General features: G+C 41.9%; 1 protein-coding gene across 2 annotated transcripts in view; it reads right to left on the bottom strand.

Annotated features, from left to right (window-relative positions):
* Positions 1-320: 320 nt before the first annotated feature.
* Positions 321-20,241, bottom strand: part of CCL25 (C-C motif chemokine ligand 25) — a 347,634-nt gene continuing 327,713 nt past the window's right edge. For both annotated transcript variants that reach the window (XM_069649720.1, XM_069649719.1), the window contains exons 4-5: positions 11,653-11,815; positions 321-711 (exon numbers count right to left, since the gene is read on the bottom strand). In XM_069649720.1, coding sequence (XP_069505821.1) covers positions 11,674-11,815 — 142 coding nt within the window. In that variant the 3' untranslated portion in view covers positions 321-711; positions 11,653-11,673. The remainder of the gene's footprint in view (positions 712-11,652; positions 11,816-20,241) is intronic.

Genomic DNA, 20,241 nt, shown 5'->3' with positions numbered 1-20,241 from the left:
TTAGTTAAGATCGTGTGGGATTTGATAATATAAGAATAATTTTCAGTGTTATTTAGACATTTTCAGCCAATTATATAGGTATTGTTTTACTTCCCTTTTACCTGTTGTATTATGTGTAACATGCAACCGTTTGCTGTAGAGAAGATACAGGAGATCATGTAAACAACATATACTTTTGATATACAGCAATAAATGAATGAGCTGTTGACTGAAGTGTTCCACCTTATGGCACCTACTTTGTGAAATATGATTATATCACATGATATATTATATTAAAAGAATCACATATAAAAACGCCCGTATGTAAAGAAAGAATAGAATACAAATGTAATTTGTTTTAATGTATTTGGTAGCAAAATATCAAAACATACACAACGGCAATACAAAATAATTACATTTCTCATTTTAAAAAAAGGTCATATGCAAAAAAAGAATAGAAAACATGTTTTAGATATATGGCAGGAAAATATGAGAAAATACACCATGAAAATCTTAAAAAAAGAAACCTATAACTTGAATTGCTATAAGGTCTGCCAGACTCATCTATGATGCCAGAAGGGTTTCTGTATCACTTTATGTCATAACAGTCGTGCCAGTTCTTTTTAGGAAAAAGTAGAATTATTTCCAAATGTTTTCAGTCACTAATAAAATCATCTTTTGTGGCTTGAATTCACACAGACAGAAGTGACATCAGTATACAATTCGGGTTCCCTGAAAAAAAGAAAAATACGATCAGTTACAGACTTTTAACATGTTTAGTTGTGGTTGAGATGCCTGACAAAAAAATTCTGCCTGAGTTTTGTGAATTTTTGCAAGAAAATAATCACTTTAGTTGTCTGTTTCCTTACTGTATTGTACTGCACGCATCCAATCAGTATTGGATTTGTTAGCCTTAAACTGCCCAAGATACAACAACCAATACTGGTTAGGGGAATACTAGATGGAAGTACCCTTGTATAATAAATAACCCTTATGCCCAACTTGTGCTCTTCTCTAGTGCCTGTTTCAGGAAGTCCCCTGCCCTTGTTTAGGAGCATAACATCCACATGGAGTGACTTCTCTCCATTTCATCTTACCCTGAAACATTAACAGCCTTGCTTAGATAGGTATTCTTATGTTAGGTTGCCCAATCTCACAATTTCTAGACTAGACTATTCCAGTTCCTGCTTACTTTTTTGAAATGGACGCTCACAAGATTTGACCCACTGGACAACCCATACATTGTTTTCCTCATCTCTCTTATAATGTGTTTCCTGTACACATATTACATCTATGTGCATACATTTTGTTGTACTACACATTGTGCTCTGATTTGAGACTCACCAAATGTTGGACAGGCTGTCCAACATTGCAGACATCCCTCCCATCTCTTCCTGGCATTGTGTGTTTGACATAGTTTGTCAGTCCCTCCTCTCCAGGAATCCTGAAATAAACTCAGGGCATCCCCAGACCCCCCCGCCCAGCTCGTATCCATTCAGCATTTTTCTCTCTTCAATCAACATTTTGAATGCTGATTGGATATCACCAGACCTCCTCCTTTTTATTCAAACAATGTGATCTAAACATTAATAACATTAATTGCATCACAATGTTTTATGGGGGTCATGGAGGCCCCAGATGCTCACCCTTCCCAGCACAGTGAATGTGTCTGGAAAGATGTCTATAATCTCCCCTTTCTGAGAGATTGTGACATTTTGCATCACTAGTGTATTACCATTCACCCCCCCTCTCTTAGTCAATATGTCCTTGCAAATTAGGAATTCTCGTTAGGTATATAACTCATACCTCACCCGTTTGTCATTTTCCATCCCTTTCCCCCTCATTTAGACTTCTCTAGTATACTATACCTTTCATGGCCCAGGGTTGGGAGAGAGTTGAGATTAGACTTATTCGACTTCAGAACCTTCTTACTTTGGGGCCTTAAATTCTTGCAGTGTATTATTTCTCCCCCCTACTCTCCCAGGTTCTTCTCCCACCCACTGTCCTATGTGTGGCCCAGTTTTCATCTCATGCGTTTGTCTTGGTAGGGGGTGTGCTCAGTGTCTTGCATTTTTTGGATCCTGCTACCTTTAGTTTAGTTCCTATCCCTGTTTGGTTTATTGTCTGAAGAGAGGTTTTTGATCATATCATAAGATCTGAAGACTCTTACACTATGGGCCTCATTACACGGTAGGCGGTGAGCCATGGCGCTATTAGCGCCATGGCTCATGCCGGTAAAATACTGGCACCGCCTTGGTGGAAAGGGGATTTACCGCCCCATTCCAAGGTTGGAGGGGCGGTAAATCCCCCTTCCACCATTGCCCTTCCCCATTCCCATTTCTGCCCCATAGGGCTCTATGGGAATGGGGAAGGCGCTAATTACGGCACCGCAATTTTGCGGTGCCGTAATTAGCTCCGAGGTCCCTTTGCGGGTTGGATTTTAACGCCTGCAATAAGCAGGCGTTAAATCCCCCAACCCGCAAAGGGACCTCGTAGTAAGGCGGTAAGGATTTACCGGTACCGGTATTTTAGCGGTACCGGTAAATCCTTACCGCCATCCGTGTAATGAGGCCCTATGTTTATGTGATCTTCTTGATATCCTCTGGTCCTGTTAGGTGTTTGAGTCTCCTTTGGTCTCAAATACCAAAGAAAAATGTAAGGCTGCCTGTCTCTCACTCCTCTGATATGTAGCCATAAGGTTGGTTTTCTTTCGTCCCTTCCCTTGTCAGGGTGTATGCTGGTCTAGCCAGTGCCTCAGATAAGATTTTGAGGTGGGAGTATTTTACGCTCTATTTTTAAACTTTGAGAGTAAATGTGATTTTCAGAGAGTAAAAATGACTTTTCTCCTTCGCAAGAGAGTAAAATGCATGCGACATCCAGCCGACGTGTGAAAAAACTGTTTGGAAATCATTACTATGCGGCAGCTTTCTGCACTGTGACAGAATACACCTTTCATTATTTCTGGCCATTTGATCTCTCCTGTATATATTTAAATGTTGAAATCAGAAAAACCCAGCCAATTATATAGTAAAGCAAACATCAATCTGTATTGTGTGTTTCGAGATTCAATAGCAGAATTGCCTTTTGATGTTTAACGAAAGTCCTCATTTCCTGGAGCTAATACTACCTAATGGTATGCCAATGTTATGATACAACAGTGCAGAGAGGCAAGGACTACATGCTAAATTCTATATCTAATCTAGTAGTCAAATGGTTATTTATATAGCTCTTTTGGCAAAGCGCTGTACATAGAACATATTTATCACGATTACCACCAAACCAAAGTCGGTACTCCTTTATCGACCTCGAAAAGATGAAAGGCTGAGTCGAATTTGCCGGGATTTGAACCTGCAACCCACAGATCACACAGAGATTGCAGCAACGAGTGCTCAACTGGCTGAACTATCTTATTGGCTAATATCCTTCAGAGGTTGGTTAACTGAGTATCGACTGAGGTATAATGATCAAAGTACCTAGATGTATGACGAACCATTTATAAAGCGCTACATAAAGTTAAATACCTATCTGGATTATCACAAGGACAGGTTTTGCTGAGTTTCTATTTCAATTACCAATGTAACTTTCATTTGTTTGTTTATGAACAGCGCTTGCACTTTCTTGGGAGTCAGGTTTTGGATGTTTTATTTGTAGTCTTGAAGATTTGAGAGGCTAGAACACCTGTGATCAGTGTAATGGCAATCACTCACCCTTGAGCAAAGACTCTGCTGCCACTGACCATGTATAGTAATGTACCCCATTGACTGCAAGGTTGAATGGATGTAAACTAGACTGTGCATAGTCATCATTTTACACACTTTTTTTATAATTAAACTGTAAATCAAATTAGAAGTGTAAAAATGATCTGTCTCTGCATGATTATACACACAGCACCGGAACTCTGAAAAATACAATTGTGCAATACTGGTTTGCTTTCACTGGAAAAAAAGCATAACTTGTTAAAGCAAAAAATAAATTCTCAATTGCAACTTAGTTTTCCATCTTATTCATTATACAATCCTAAAATTCTAAGTAAACATGCACAGTGCTTCTGAAGCTGAATGGAAAGAAACCATTCCTTTTATCAGTGTGCAGTTTATTTTTTTGAAAGGCTTCAGAGAAATACATTCTGTTTCAGAGGTTGCTTGCAATTACATCCATGTAGATAAAAATCACAAGAAGCCCTCTGGTTTCTATCAAGTAACCTGACCTTTGCACTGCCCTCTGACCTAAACCTGTGTTTAAATGTACCCAGGAAAATAATAAAGCTGGCGTATTTACAAGATTTTCATGCGTAAAAAGGCCTGGTACTTGCCATATCTGATGCCCTGGGTCTAGCGGTCTTACTATAAATTAACTTTCATCCATTTGCATACGATTGTTCCTTTGGTTCTTGCCACTTCTAGTATGTGTTCTTTGTCTCTGTCACCTTGACCCCCTTTTTCTTCGCTTTCAATTTTCCAGGAGGAACCTACCCCATCCTGGAGCAGTTCCTTCATCAGGTCTTTGATCAGATTCTCTATTCGTTCTGTGGTTTCTCTTTCCCTCTAGTAGACACCAAACATTCTAATATTACACCTTTGTTTGCTATTTTCCACATCATCCAATTGAAGCTCCATTTTCTGGATCTGGTTCTCCAGGTGAATTAGTCGCAATTCATCTTCAGTATATCTGAGAATAGTTGGAGGTCCTCTATTTGTTCCGCTCTGTTTTTTAATTCTCCAATTGGATGTTGCATGTCTGATCTCATTGCTCATATCTCTGCTAATATGTCTTTTTGTCCTGCTTTCTGGCTAGGTTTGCAGAGCTTCACTTTGCCTCCTTGTCAGCCATTATGCTCTCAGTTTCATTACTTAGTGCCTGTGGTGGGGTTAGATGTATGTAACCTTCATTTTAACTGCCACAGTCAGAATTGCCATGCTTTCTCATCTGCCCTGTAAAGCTGGAGGGTTTCTCCACTGTCTTCACTTTCTCAGTTTTTGATTCTCAACATACGGGTGGAGTTCACCAGTACAAGGTGGATCTTCGTTGACTCTCCCTAATTGATTAAATGTCACTTTTGGAGTGCTCCACTGGGTCATTTACCCATTCCCTTGCAAGGCTGTTTTGCAGCCCCACTCTTTCTTACCTTACACTGAATCCATGAAAATCCTCATGGATTAACCTTATTGATCTTCATGGGGGGAATGAAGGTAGGCGAAAGACAGTTTCTTTTTGCACCACTCTGCTCAATTCCTGCATGCCCATTCACTCCCTGTCACCAGAGCTGGGACAGTTTATTTTAAGCTGCAATGGAGGATCGTCTCCTGTGGGACTAGCAGGTCCCTCTGGGAAACACCTTGCTCCACACTTGGTGCTGGTCTTCCCTGAGTCCACAGTTGATTATCAGGTATTTACTGGTGATCTTCTTTTGGGGAGCACAGGAGGAAGGGGGGCTAAATGTCCTCTTCCAACCTTCTTCATGTTGCGCGTTTTCACCACATTGTGCTTACTATTCTACCTGGCTGTGTGTGCCAGTGCGAGTGAGCAAGCCTGGGGAAACCCCTTCTCAACACTATTTTTGCCTTTAAACGCTCTGCCAGGGCCCTCGTCCATGGAGTCTCCATAGTTGGCGTGTCTTTGGTCATGCCATGCATCCCCTCACAGGACTCTTGCTCCAGTCGAGCTCCCCAATCCTCTTAATTCATCATTAGTCTCCATTTCAGGTGTCCTGGCACTGCGAATGCCGTTCAGCCTGAGGGGAAGCTAGGCTGTCCCCAGCTTAGGGTTTGGGATCTTAACACCTTCAAGGGTTAAGGCAATTACTTTGGGGGTTTAGAATCAGAGCTTTGCTAATTGCCAGCCATCATTTGCGATACCATTACGCATCTTCAGGTCTTGAGGGGACAAGGGGCTTTCTTAACAGCCATTACCAACAACAAAACACATTTTATTCAGGCTTAAATCCATATGTGCATCCATGCAGGAGAAGAGCCTTTAGTTATAAATGGGAGCGGACAGGCAAAACATGCTGGATGAGGAGCCCTTAAGGTCTCAAACAACAACCTAATGTGATGAAAACTATCAGCAGAACTGGGGAAGCCCGGGTGTAGTGAATACAACTGCATGTTAAATTAAATATACAATCAATTCCACATCAAGACATCGAAACGAGTTTGAAGAATTCTTCCAGAATTTTTTTTAAGCAATGCTCTTGTAAAGTTCACATTATATGGATGCAGAGTCCAATGACAACGTATTTCGGACCTATCGGTCCATCCTTAGAGCTGGTGTGTTGCCCAGCATGCCTGGATTTGCTTCAACTTGTAGTCCGGGGTTCCAAATATTGGTGTCCTGGTAAGAACGCACATTTTTAGAGTACTTGCGTAAACTACATTCTGCCCTGGTGGTGAACCCCAATATTATCAATGTGAGAGGAGATTAGCAACTGCGAAACCACATGTTATCTACCCCTGGTATAAGAAGTGTTCTGTCTTGTGCAGGAAATGGGGTATTGTCTTTGATGATCTAAGGGATGACCGGATTGCAAAACACTATCTGTCTTTAAAAGACAGAAGGAGAGATCTCAACTTGGTGACAAATGGCATGGAAAATCTATGCTCACTTGGCCACTTGTCGAGGGCTTGTTGTATCTATTGCGAGAATTTCTCGCTTAGTGTTATCCGCTCTCCAGTCCAAAGACGTATCATTGCAATGATACACCTGAATGTTTTGCCACTGAGGACTCGGATGGCATGGCATTTATTACAAAGCTTTGTATCTGTGGAAGCGGGGCAGAAGAGGATCTAATCCATTTTTTATTTGCTTGTCCAAACTTTTTAGACTTGAGAAGCCTTTGGCTGAGGAGACATTTTCGAATCAATAATATCAGACATGTTACCGATGCTACAAATGTTGTTCTGTCCTGTGTTGATGCCTGTTTCATCAATGACTTATCAGAGTACATCACTGTGGCCTTCACACGTATGTCTAGACAATCTTAAGCTTTAACACGTTTATTGTATATTTGATCATGTTTTTGTCCTGAATTATGAACTGCACCGTCTTTTAATTGGGGCTAATTACAACCTCTTTGCATTCTGTACTGTAGAGAATTTAATTTTGTCTTTTGTCTTTTGTAAACCAGGGCTGGTTCTAGAAATACATAATTTAAACACAACTTAATTGTAGACCCGGATATATACAGTTCAGAGATACATAACATAATTAACCAAGGCAGATCGTTTCCTATCTATCCTTCCAAGCATAAAATGCACCTAAAGAATAACTGAACCATAGAAAATCAAATCGAAATAAATAACCCAGTCATATAGTTGTGAGGTACTGTTTTCAACAACAAATGTGTTACAGATTCTCATACCTGATTCTGAAAGTTGAGGCCACTCTTCGAGAAGCAAAAAGGTTTGCACTTGTCTAAAGAATAGTCTGCCTGAAATAGATGTGCAAAAAACAAAAATGTACATATGTGCTAAGGAAGCCCTTAAGGTCTTAAAGCTTGCTCCTTCTCCTGACACAGGATCCTGAACGCTTCAACCCCTGCTGTAGTCAGTTCTGGGGGTAGGTGGGCACAGCGTGATGGATGGCTGGCCTTAAGGGTCCCAACGCCTGCTCCTGATACTGGCTCTGTAGCGCCGTGGCGCCACCCTCTGTAAATATCAGTTGGAGAAATCCACTGATCCTCTGCCCAGGATCAAACCTATCCCTAAAGAATCCCCATGAACACCTGCAGTAATGGCAATTTAATTAGGAGAATGCATCAGAAACAATGCTGATTTTATACACCAACCCAGGAAGGCCGAGGATTCTTTTCTGCCTGATGTCCCAAAAAGAAACAACGTGACTATTAGATTTGGAGAAAGATGACTTCTACTTCAGGTAAAGGAACTGTTTTTCAGACATCAAGACATTTCAAAATCAAACAATGGAAAAATAGGTTCATGTTTAAAAAGTGGTGTGTTTGAACAACTATCCGCCATAGCAGTGTGGTAATCTCGTAAATGTTTTCATTGTATGCAAATGTTTCTCATGAACATGCGCAGAGACGAGCGTTAAAATAGCAAGGAGCCCGAAGAAATCAAAGCGGTGCAACGAAGGTAGTGGGGGTTGGGTGGCGGTTCTCGTTAATTCTCCCCCTGGGAAAGTTTCACAAATTATGAGTTAAAATCATGCATTTTCAGACGTTTTGTGATAATTTGGGTAAAAAGCTGCATTTTGCAATGGGATTTGTAATGTAACACATGTAGGAATCCAAACGATGCTACAGGTCACCAACATTGCACAGGAGCATTTTGCAACTCCTTTTCATGATACCCTGTCGCATAATATATGCCAGTATTAAAAACATGTTCATTCTGACTGTGCCCTTACACATCCATGGAGGATGTACCAATATCTGTCTTTATTACCCTTTTGTTTAAGCACATTCTCCTGTTGGTTTTACAAGTACAAAAGGCCATGCCACAGTGAAGAATATGTCCAGACTGGACCCACGAATGTGGGTGACTACCATGTAGGAACATTCATTATGCTGCCTTTACCCTTCAAGTCCAGTAAACAATTCCATGCCACAGGAAAGAAAACAACGCCTTGAGAGATGTACTAAGCATCCCTAAAAGGGAGCATATCACACAGGCAAGAAGGGAAGCACACTGGCTACCAGTTCAAGAACGCATTCTCTCTAAAACCATGACCAGCACACATAAGTGCCTCTCGCTTTCAGACCCCCCCCTTACCTTTCGGAAAAAATATTGAGAGCCAGTTCTTCCAGACCAATAAGAACGCACCCTGCTAACCAAATACACGTCCCCATCTTAAAAAGAGCCAAAGCTGGAGGTGCCAGCTTCCAATACCTTGCACCTAAAAACTTGAATGCTCTGCCTACGTCACTCCGAAATGAAACCTCAAACCTGGCATTTCGAAAATCACTGAAGACTAAACTCTTTAACGAAATGACACGGGTCTCCCACTAACATACTGTAACCTCCATCGTATGGTTGGATGCATTCCCCTTGTAACCCTGCTACCAGCAATCCATATTCTATGTTATAACTTTATGTATGTTCACTGTTACTATTGCTTTTGGCAGTTTCTATGTTTCTATCTGCCCATTGCTGTTTCCATGGTAACTAAACTATCACATTATGTATGTTTCACGGTTACTACTGTTGCCTGGCTGTTTCTATCTGCCCATTGTTGTCTCCATTTTTACTAAGTAAGCACCAAATTGTAACAGCGCCACCTTGTGCGCTTTATAAATGTAAAAAATAAAAATAAATAAAATTAAATAAAGTCCCATGCCACCGTAATTTGTCCAGACTGACTACCAATGCAGGCCACTACCAAGTAGGACCATTCATTATGCTGCCTTCATCCTTTATGCCCAGTACATAATGCCATGCCACAGTAAGGAAACAGGTCTATACTGGATTCACTAATATGGGCCAGTACAATGTAGGCACACTCATCATGCTGCCTTCATCCTTGATGCCCAGTAAACAAAGCCATGCCACAATGAAGATTTGTCCAGACTTGACCCACCAATGTGTGCTAGTACATGTAGGAACACTCATCATGCTGCCTTCTCCATTGATGCCCAGTAGAAAATGCCATAGCACAGTCATCTATCCAGACGGGACCCAGCAATGGGGCCAGTACCATGTAGGAATACACATTATGCTGCCTTCATCCTTGATTCCCATAAAACAACATCATGCCACAGTAAAGAAACATATCCATACTGAACCCACTAATATGGGCCAGTACCACACAGGGACACTCATTTTGGTGCCTTCACCCTTGATGCCCAGTAAACAATGCCATGCTACAGTGAAGATTTTTCCAGACTGTAGCAACACTCATAATGCTGCCTTCACCATTGTTGGTCAGTAGCAAATGCCATGCCACAGTGATTTATCCAGACTGGACACACCAAAGGTGGCCAGTACCATGAAGGAGCACTGATACTGCCTTCACAGATGCCCAGTAAAACATTCCAAACCACAGTAAAGAAATGTCTAGACAGGGCCCCCAATGTGGGCCAGTACCACATAGGAACACTTGTCATAATGAAACAAACTTTGTGACGTCACAAACCATCCTACACCACCCCTAAATTATGTTATTGTGCTAATTGATCAAAAAACACTTAATGGTCATTGTTGCAATTGGCATTGTTTAATATGCAATGAATAACCTGCTGCATACTGATTGGACATGTAATCTTGAGATGCCACAGGACGAGACCTTCTCACCAAGTATGACCAATGATGTGCCCAGCGCACATCAGTGAGGACACTTTACAATGTTGCACCCTTGAAACACAGTAATCGCTCTCTGCTGATTGGCTCCCTGTTGCCCACCCCATCCCCTTTTGCTCTGGCCCCCTAGCTGCCTTCTGCCACCTCACTGCCCGGTGGCTTCTAAAAACTTATCCTACACTATGAATATATTTTAATTAACTGCATTTGATTCCTTTTTCCCTGACAATTCTACTCTACCACCCAGGTGCCTAGCTCAGAGACCTAGGAAAAATCTCTTGGAGAGACTTTGATAGCACTACGTTCTTCTGGGAAACTTCATTCTTGCAACATTACTGTGCACTGTTTCTGCTGAGTATTCTAAAATGATCATTGCTGTTACAAAAGCCTGCAGACCTTTATTATGAGCTGTCTACAAAAATGCTTTCCTAACATGGGCCCACAAAACATGGCTTCTCTAATGGTTACATATTGCTCAAAATCCCTCTACCACAATACCCCATAAGGCACCACACACCCCCACCCTTATGCCCACACTACACCTGCTACCCAATTACTAAACACGTTAGACACAATCCTGTCCATGACCCCATGTGACTTCTTGCGCTGTGTCAGCTCCTGTGTCTTCACAAACTATATCTATAGGACCTTAGCCACACATCATGACATCACCACTCCCAGAATCACCCATCACGTCATTTGTACATCACCACATTACTTGCATAACTGGTATGCGCACCCTGAACCCTTACAACATTGTTAAAGCATTGCCTGTTTCAAGATAATCAAAACATGCCCCACTGTGATTGCTTAAAAATGCATCACCAGACTGTTTAGTTAGAGTTGTGCCGGCTATATATATGTGATTCTTATTATTTGGTTACCGGACCAAAGTATGTTGGCATTATTAGGTCTGGGTGCTCACTTAACATTGCAGTCCATTTAGTAATGAAAAAAACAAGTTCTCTACATAGACGCCTCACCATACTATTAATTTCCACTCACCTGGCTGGAAATGGCACCAAAAGCAAACCAAATGGATAATAGTATGATTGCAACCTGCCACAAGCCAATGTTGCTTAAACCTCAAATCTTGCAGACCTTATATTCTTCCCTATTTCACAAGCGACCAGACCTTTTTGCAAGATACGGGACTCCCAATACTGCATAAAGAGATGAGGACGCACACCAAAACTATTCAAGCTATCCTTTACCATCAAAGCTCAATAAATGTAAGAAACCACCCTCAGTAGCCTCCTTTAGCTGTTTCTCTCAGAAAACGATTTGAGGACCTCTGCATCTTTCATTGAGCCTTCCAAGATTCAGGATCAGAAAACCTGCAAAATCATGAGCTGAAAGACCCAAAAGCCTACAGTCTTCTGAAAGCAATTTGCTTTTTGGCACCTTGTTTATTTCTCACCTTGCCCAATTGTTGTGGATGTCACTGGTTCTGGTGGATGTTCTTACGATTACGCATGTTACGGCTGTGGTGTGTTTTTTTCACAATGTGTTTCATCAGGGCTTGCACCCAACCCTCTGTGGGATTGCCGCACACGACCCTGTCTTTTCTAGGCATCATAAATCTAGGAAGAAAAGAGCAACACAGAGTTAATAATCTTGTTAAATCTACGGAGTTATTTGTTGCCCATGTGTGTTTGTTTGTATTATTTGATGTTTTGAAGATCATTTACAATAACCTAAGTGAGCAAACAAAGCAACCAAGAAGTCATGAAGTAGTCAGCATAATAAGTTGGTCAAATTAATAAAGTGATACAAGAGACAAGAGGACGCACCACTTTAACGTTTGATTATGAATAAACGTTGAAACTTAAGAGTTAGGTTCACTATTCAGCTGCTAAGAAAATTATGGGAAATGTAAAAATGCTTATCCCTTTGTATCATATTATTCATTAGAGGGTCAATGCATTTGTCAGTTTGTTGGCCACTACGTACCATGGGAATCATCCATGCCGAATCATTAACTTCTTACATCCCAGTAGGGCTCAAGATGAACTCTTAAAGCCCGCTTAGTGTGAACGGAGGATAGCACATGTGTAACGCGCTGGTCTTGGAAGCAAGACCACTCAGAGCAACAGAGGTTCGAATCCCGGATCTGCGCTTTGAAACCAAACTATGGTATTGGGCGTGTTATAAAAAATAATTAAATAAATAAATTAAATTTTTAAAAAATCTGAAAAGTGTACAGCACCTAAAAAAATAGACTTTCTTGGGCCCTAGAATGGGCAGAGAAGGCCATTGGGAAACAAGAAAAAAAGAACAATGTGCTCCTGGGCCATTAAGAGCAGATGGTGCTCGACAAGGGTAAAAATAAACAGATATATCTGTGGTGTGCATGCAAATTAATTTGCACCACATTCCCAAGTGGGTGCATCCACGTAATGCACAGGTGGCCTCAAAGCTGCATTGCTACATGCACAATTCTTATGGGGTCAATCTTCACATTACTACTGGGTTATCAGTGAGTAACCCCATCTCACATTTATAACTATTTTATTACTTTTGATTTTATTAGTTATAGTACAAACGTAGCTCGAAAGCAGTGGTGAGCTTTAAAATAGTAGGGTTGCAGCATTGGGCTTAGCATTTTATATAGTAGCGCAGTACTGTAGCTGGCAGGAGAGCAGGATTTTTATTAATCTTACAGGTATGGTTGAAAGAGCCACGTTTTAAGTGCTCCCCTACTGGGAGCTTTTGCTTACTGCAGCCAGAGCAGAGATTAACATTGAGAGGAGGCTGCCTTCACTTTCATTTTATGTTTTCTGTGCTCTCCAAGCCCAGGGAAGCACAGAAAAAGTAAAATGAAAGGCAGAGCAATTATAAATACTTCGCCGGCTGCAGCAGAGTTTTCATAATTGCTGCTACTTCCTTTTCTAGTTTCCCTTGCGCGGATGCCGGCGAAGAATTCATAATTGCCTTGATTTGCATACAAGAAAAGTCGCAGCAATTATAAATACAACATTGTTGTATTTATGATTGCTGCGGTTAGAAAACCACGGAAATCATAAATACAACAAAGTTGTATTTATGATTGCAGTGGCTTCAGCTTTGAGTCTCCGTGGGGGAGCAAGGGAGTCTCAAAGTGAAAGCTGCTGCAGTCATAAATACAACGCGGTTGTATTTATAATTGCTGTGATTTGTTAAGAAAGAAATTATAATAAGTACTTACCCACATGCAAGCTTCCTGCCTGCATTTTCTGCTCTCCGGCAATAATGAAGCAAAAGCCACCTGCTGGGAGCTTTTCTTTATTATAGCTGGCTGGCTTTTGCTTCATTAGTGCTGCAAGGGCAGAGCTTAACACAAGCACAGGAGGCTCATCCATGTCACAAGATGGATGTCTCCTAGTGCTTGAAATTTTTGTTTTTGAGCCTCATTTGCTCAAACCTTTACATCGGAACTTGGTTTAAAAATACTTTTTATATATATTTGTGATTATGGGCCATCTTTTTAGCCAATACTATTTTAGAGTGAACTATTCCTTTAATGTCTGTCTCACGCTGGCCTGGCTTACACGTGTAACCTGAAGCAGTAAGTCTCACCCACACAACCCTAGTGGTGGCAGCCTGCTCATCCTAATCCCCCCAGACACACATCACTTACCTTAGTGGGAGTCAACCGTCGATTGGACTGTCAGATTCAGGTCGGGGGTGGGCCAGGTCCAGGGTCACAATCTAATGGCAAGGGCTACTAGGCCGCGGCACGCACCACACATGGCTGGCAGGCTGCTGGGTTGGCTCAGGCAGGCTCTGCTCTTAGAGGAGGAGGAAGTCTCAACCATGCACTGGGCTCGGCAACAAGTCGCGCTGTGCCCATCACCCACCCCACACTCGTGACAATAATACATTTAATTGGCTGTTAAATAGCCAATGAAACTGTAGATTCTTGTTTCTATGCAGAGACAGTGACACTCTGATTACTGCGCTGTTTTCGCATAGACTATAGATTTATACTGGCTGGGCCAGGGCCACTGCTCTTGCACCCCGCTAGGTTCCTACTTAAGCTGCTATTAGTAAGTGCTGTGTACAATGTGTGGAGCTATGAGCTCCATGCAGTATAAACAAAAGGAAACTCAGCTAAATGGGATGCACCCCTGTGTTCAGGCCCAGCCAGCCACACGAGCGGAGCGAGACGAGGGAATACCATTATTTATGAATGACTACATGTTTCTGCCACGCAGAATGTTTAAATAAATAGAAGCTGTTGTTATACAGTGCACAAACAGATTCTTTTCACTCTGCACTCCAGGGGTTGTGGGGGTGACGCCCCCACGCCTTACATAAGGAGCCGCCACTGCACTCAATATAAAGGGCAGTTTAAGTCCAGGACGTTCCCAATGGGTTAGGTCAAGTGTGACTCTAATAATGTGCTTCCCTACTGCCTGCAGTTCTTTGATCATATGCAGGGCAGTCAATGGGAGGCATGGTAGGAGCTTCCCGCTTCTTTCAGTTTGGCCACATATTCGACATATGCTCTATTGCTAAAATGTAATGTGAGTGGTCCTCACTTACATGATTTGCCTCTCACTCATTACATTACATGAACACTTGCATCCATATACTGAGTGTGTCTTTATTTTTGATGTGCGCAGTCTAAAGATACGGCACAAGCTGAAAGGCGAATTGGCCGTTTTTCAGATCAAAATGTTATACATGTTCAAATGTGTAAACGAAAAATTTAAAATATTCTTCATGTTAACTCCTTTTAAGATTCACGAGTCCAAAGGTAATAGGGAAAATGGGTAACATAATACAGCTGTCTGTTGTCTCCTCAAAACACTGCGAAAAGAGATAGTTGGCAGACGTTTGGTATTATTTAATATAGTCCACTTAGGCTTTAATTCACCACAACAGCCACGTGCGTTTATCACAATTCACCCAGTCCCATTTCCTTCCATTGGCATTTATACAGTCCTCCCAAACCGTGTGGCAGGGTCAGTAGTCTACCAAGGCAGAGTACTATGGTGGGTGTATAGATTGAAAGTTAGGGCCAACTCTGAATATATTGTTAAAGGTTACCACTATTTTGCCTACCGACCCATTGGCTGATCAGATGAAATAGACATTTGCTTGAATAACTTCCTCTTGTCCCAGAATAAATGCATATTATTTTGTCCCACCCATGAAATGTTTTGTTAGAGTGATATTAGATTGATATATTGATAGATGGTAAGATTGATTATAATGACTCACCCATACGGGGATGGGCAGATTTCTTAGGCCTGTCTGAGTAATTGCCATTATAAGGGGAATGCAAATAGTAGTGACAGAAGCCTGTCTTCTTCAAAGGGCATGACATGGGTGGAGCTAGTGCAGAATTGGGGCTGTGATTCAGGTTAGAAACATCTCACCATTTTGGTCATGACTCTGGCTATCATGACCTGCCTCTAGATGTAGGCCTCTTGGAACTGCAGTAGTAGAGGGTGGGCATTTTCCCGGCTAGGCAGTTGCTATGCGTGAGATAAGGGCAGGAACCCTCTTTTTTGTATGGGGGCCTGACTCCAGAGGGTTGAACAGGATTATCAAGAGGAAAAAGGAGTCAAAGGCTACCCTTACCATTAGCACACCGGTGGTCACCCTGTATTAGCAGTAGGGCTAGATCAACATATATACTAGCTCATAAAAAGATCACCAAGTATAGAAATATTTGAAAACAAAACAGACATTTTAATTTCATACATAAAACATACTTTTTTTTAAAAAAAAATTTGAAGACATGTGCCTTATTGGGCACGTAGGGTATGCAAAACATAAAATCCAAACTGAATATGCATATACGTGGGTTAATAGATAGTAGGTGACTGTTATTTCATGTATTGCTGCAAAGGTAGCAATACGCAAACATTGTCGACACACAGGGTTTAGGTGTTTCTGGTTCATTGAAAATCGGAGAGAAATGCAGGGGCTGCATAGATGATCACTGCTGCTTTAGACACTGAACTGTCGTCAGGACTTTGAATCTGGAAAAGACGATGTTGGTTAAGGATTGGAGAGCAGCTTCAGGGATTTAGAAAGGTGAGTTTAAAAGGTGATCGAGGACAGATTGTCTGTACAAGGGGGGTATACTTGGTGATCGTTTTATGAGCTAGTATATATGTTGATATAGCACTACTGTGAATACAGGGTGACCACCTGTGCATTAATGGCACGTGTAACCTTTGACTCCTTTTTCCTCTTGATAATCCTAGGCACCACTGATTCCTTATGGAGCTGTTCAAAGCTCTTTGTCTCTTTTCATAGGCTGGAGATACTTATTAGAGAAGGGAGAGAGACCTTTTTCCTTGGCAGTCTCTGTGAAAGAGACAGGTCCATTCTGACGGAATCCTGACTTCTGACTGAATTTAAGGATGCTTTGACCTCGACACCAAATTATCTTGCAGGGAACACTGTTTCTGTACATAATGTTATATACTTCCCTAGCTTGGGAAGTATAGAAGGCGACTCTAGGGTTTTAAGGTTTCTGTATTGAAGTCCCAAGACTGTTTAAAGTCCAAGGATTGTAACCCTGACAATGCCATTGTTCAACAATTCATCAAAACATCTCGAGAGTCTTGTCTCAGCCAGTTGCATTTGGACCTCACATTTGATTTTCCCACCAGTGCATGGTTCGGATTGCCTTCTCCAACCCGGGTACTAAATATGCTTCGCCAAACCCACCTGGATTGCCATTCGAGACATCCTTTTCGAAGTAGTCCCCAACTATGGAGGATTTCTGAGCCTCACACCACCATTTAGGTACCTGGACAGAATCAGCCGATTCTGCTCTGTAGAGAGGCAGCAAGAGGCTTGCATGAGGTTGTTGAGCCTGATTAAGAGACTACGGTAGTGAAGTCACGGACTAGGTGTCTTTCCCAGGCACTCTACATGCACTGAGCCCAAGATCTTAGCTTTTGCCCTAAAGCCAGCCATCACTGAGAAGCAATCACTTTTGAGTAAAAAAAGGGGGATTACTCACGTGTCACAAAAAGAAGCTCTAAATGGCTGTCAGCACTATTGCGAGTCGAGCGACGTTTGTAGAGAATGGCCATTGGTTGCCTAGGCAACCCTGATGCTGGTGGGTTCTGTATGGAAAATGGGCCCAGAATGAGTTTCTCTCGACTCACAATAGAACTTCTTTTTGTGACACATGTGTAATCCTCCTTTGATTACTCAAAAGCGATTGCTTCTCAGTGCGAATTAAAACACACTTTACTTCTTAATAGCTGACCAAACGGCATCTACCTTTTGTCCAACAGCACACGTGGACCCTTTCAATGTGCGCTGGAGTGAATATGCTTGAAAGCACCCATGCCGTTAAATTTATAACCGGTTCAACGCATCCAGAACAACCATATACTAGCTACACCATCTTCAGTAAGCATATTTTCAATAAGGTTCAATGTTACATTGCTCTCCACGTTTAAATATGATGTTCAACTATGACACTTATCCACCTTTTTCTCTTGCCCTATAGAAAACATTAGCCAGAGAATGCCTGGCCCTATAGGTGTCTCACACACCTGTCCACAAGTTTAACCAACTTCCACAAGTCTAATCAATTTATATGAGCTTATTGGTAAGCTCATTTATCTTTGCAATCGTCTGTTGACCTAGCTCAGGGAAAACAATTAATTGGTGGTCCTGACATGGGACCCAGTGCAAATTTTTGGTGACTGGTCCCGTGTCTGGCCACCCACCAGTGAATTTGATTTTCAGACATTTGGCTTATATTTATTCCCCCTTAGTTTCTACATAAGTGACGACTGAATGACTTACCTTTGATGGTTTACTTGCTTGGATTGCTCTTTCCATTCCTTTGAAAGCATACTGAACACTAAGGTCAGCAGAACTTTGTTATTTCGGAGTTTCTTAAATTATCAAATCAATAAGACTAAAGTCACTCTGACTTAGCTTTTATTTACTTATTTTGCAGAAAACTACCTACTACTCACACCCGATGAAGGGTTCAATAGCCTGAAACGCGTAGTGTACACAAACAAGGAGTTGTACTCAACTATACAGATCGAGTGCAGCACTTGGGGCTCCTTGAAATAGATAGTAGTGCTTTATTATCACAAGATCATTTAATCTAGTTTGATTTATGCCAAAACATTCTTTAATTGAATACTTTTTTCACACAAAAACTTTTGCTTTGTTCATCTGAATGTATTCAAATTGAATGTACCACACTGAAAGTGTATGTATTATGTTATTATTGACCTTGTCTTATCAATGATGCTTTATTAAAACTATTCACTTGAATATTAGTTACCATTGGTACCAAATATATATGCACATTGTTAGCTTATAGTGTGCCCTGTTGTTGTTTCCTAATTTAGGAAGAACTCCCCATTTCTGCTATTCAACATTGATCTTGTAGCCAACATCCACACAGGAGCACCTGAGACACTGTTTAATTCAACTAACCTCTATTGACTTCATTTAAGCTTTGTTCAACGCTGAGTGCTCCTCTACTCCCATTTCATTGTAATAAATCTATGACACAATGGCATACCGCTACCCCCCTGTCAGGAAGGTCGGTAATCTCCTCTTCCTCCTGAGACTCCCCTTCCTCCCCTTCCTCCTCACCTTGAAATCTCCGACGTTGAGTTAGCGTTGGATTGTCCTTAGTTCGAGCCTTCCCTCCTTGTTTTTTTTGAAGAGAGGGGCGACCAAGGTAGGACGCCACAGTGACACCCTTTGGGTGATCTGTGGCAGCCCTCCTCAGTCGCTGTACAAAGGGGAAAAAGCCAAAGGCACAAAAAACCCCGGAGGATAAGATCTTCAAGCGTAGTGATGTAATGGACTCTCCTGAGGATGCAGTAGAAGGAGGAATCGGGAACGAACCAGAACGATGAAAGTTCTTAAATAGTAGACTGTAGAGGATGAGGCGAGGCAATCCAATTGGCAGACAGAGGTCGGTACACAGTAATCATCAGCAGACTTAGCAGAAAAGGGCTGGACGAGGCAATCCTTGAAAACAGACAGAGGTCGGAATCCGGGAATTCACAGAGAGGCCAGAGGGGGGTAACTGGAGGAACAGCGAGGAGAAAGAACACAGGAGGAAAACAAGAAAAGACGGGAAAAGAATAGACGGAAAAGATCAAGGCGGAAGGGGGGGAAGGAAATAGATTGGAACGGAATAGAACAAGGGAGAGAGAGAAAGAAGGCGAGAAGAAATTACCGGAGCAGGTAAGGAGCGAAAGGACTGGAAGAGGGAAAGAAACTAATGAAGCGGAAGGGAAAAGGTAATAACTTCGAAAAGTAGCAGCGGCGCAGGAACAGGACGAAACACTGTACGTTGCAACGCACCTGAACCCGGAAGTGGAAAGGATTAAATACCGGTTCAGGTACGTCGCAACGACGACTAGACCTGCACCGCAAGCTCAAAACAAAAAACGTAATGGAATCCGCTATGGCGGTCGCAGCTTCCACTTCTTCCAAAGCCGCCAGTTTCCCCGCGGCGTGACACCCCCACTGCAAGCTGCTCTAATTATGCATGATCAGCGATTAAAAATGCATCAATGAACTTATCTCCACTTTAAAATTGCATATTCCTCTAGGCCACTGAATCTGGGTTTACCTATGGTTCAATAGCACACTTCCATTTATTGGTCCCACATGGTTTTCCCATGAAGTGGGTTAAGAGTGAATCCCACAAGGGGGGAGGAATTATTTCAAGATCTTCCTTGGAGCTTCTCAATGTTCAGACATTGAACCGGGATATGACATTCCAGATGTTGGCTTATACATATCGTCTATCTCTAATAACTCATGTCATCTCGTACTTTGCTATAGATCTCCTGACTCTGCCAAAATTTTTTAAAAAAATGCATTGGATGCGTATCTTGGTTGGCAAGCGCTTTGCTATAGAAACATGATCATTCTGGGCGATTATAAAATACGGTGCAAGAAGCCCCATGACCCAGACTGTATCCATCTTAAAGACATCCTGTCTTCACATGGTCTTCAATTTCTGTCTGACTCAGTGACCCATCTGGGTGGTCACTGTTTA

This window comes from Ambystoma mexicanum, chromosome 1p (assembly GCF_040938575.1).
Source record: "Ambystoma mexicanum isolate Mex_15411 chromosome 1p, UKY_AmexF1_1, whole genome shotgun sequence".
Classification (NCBI taxonomy): Eukaryota; Metazoa; Chordata; class Amphibia; order Caudata; family Ambystomatidae; genus Ambystoma; species Ambystoma mexicanum.
The sequence above is the reverse complement of the archived record's forward strand: the minus strand, read 5'-3'. Positions and strand labels throughout refer to the sequence as shown.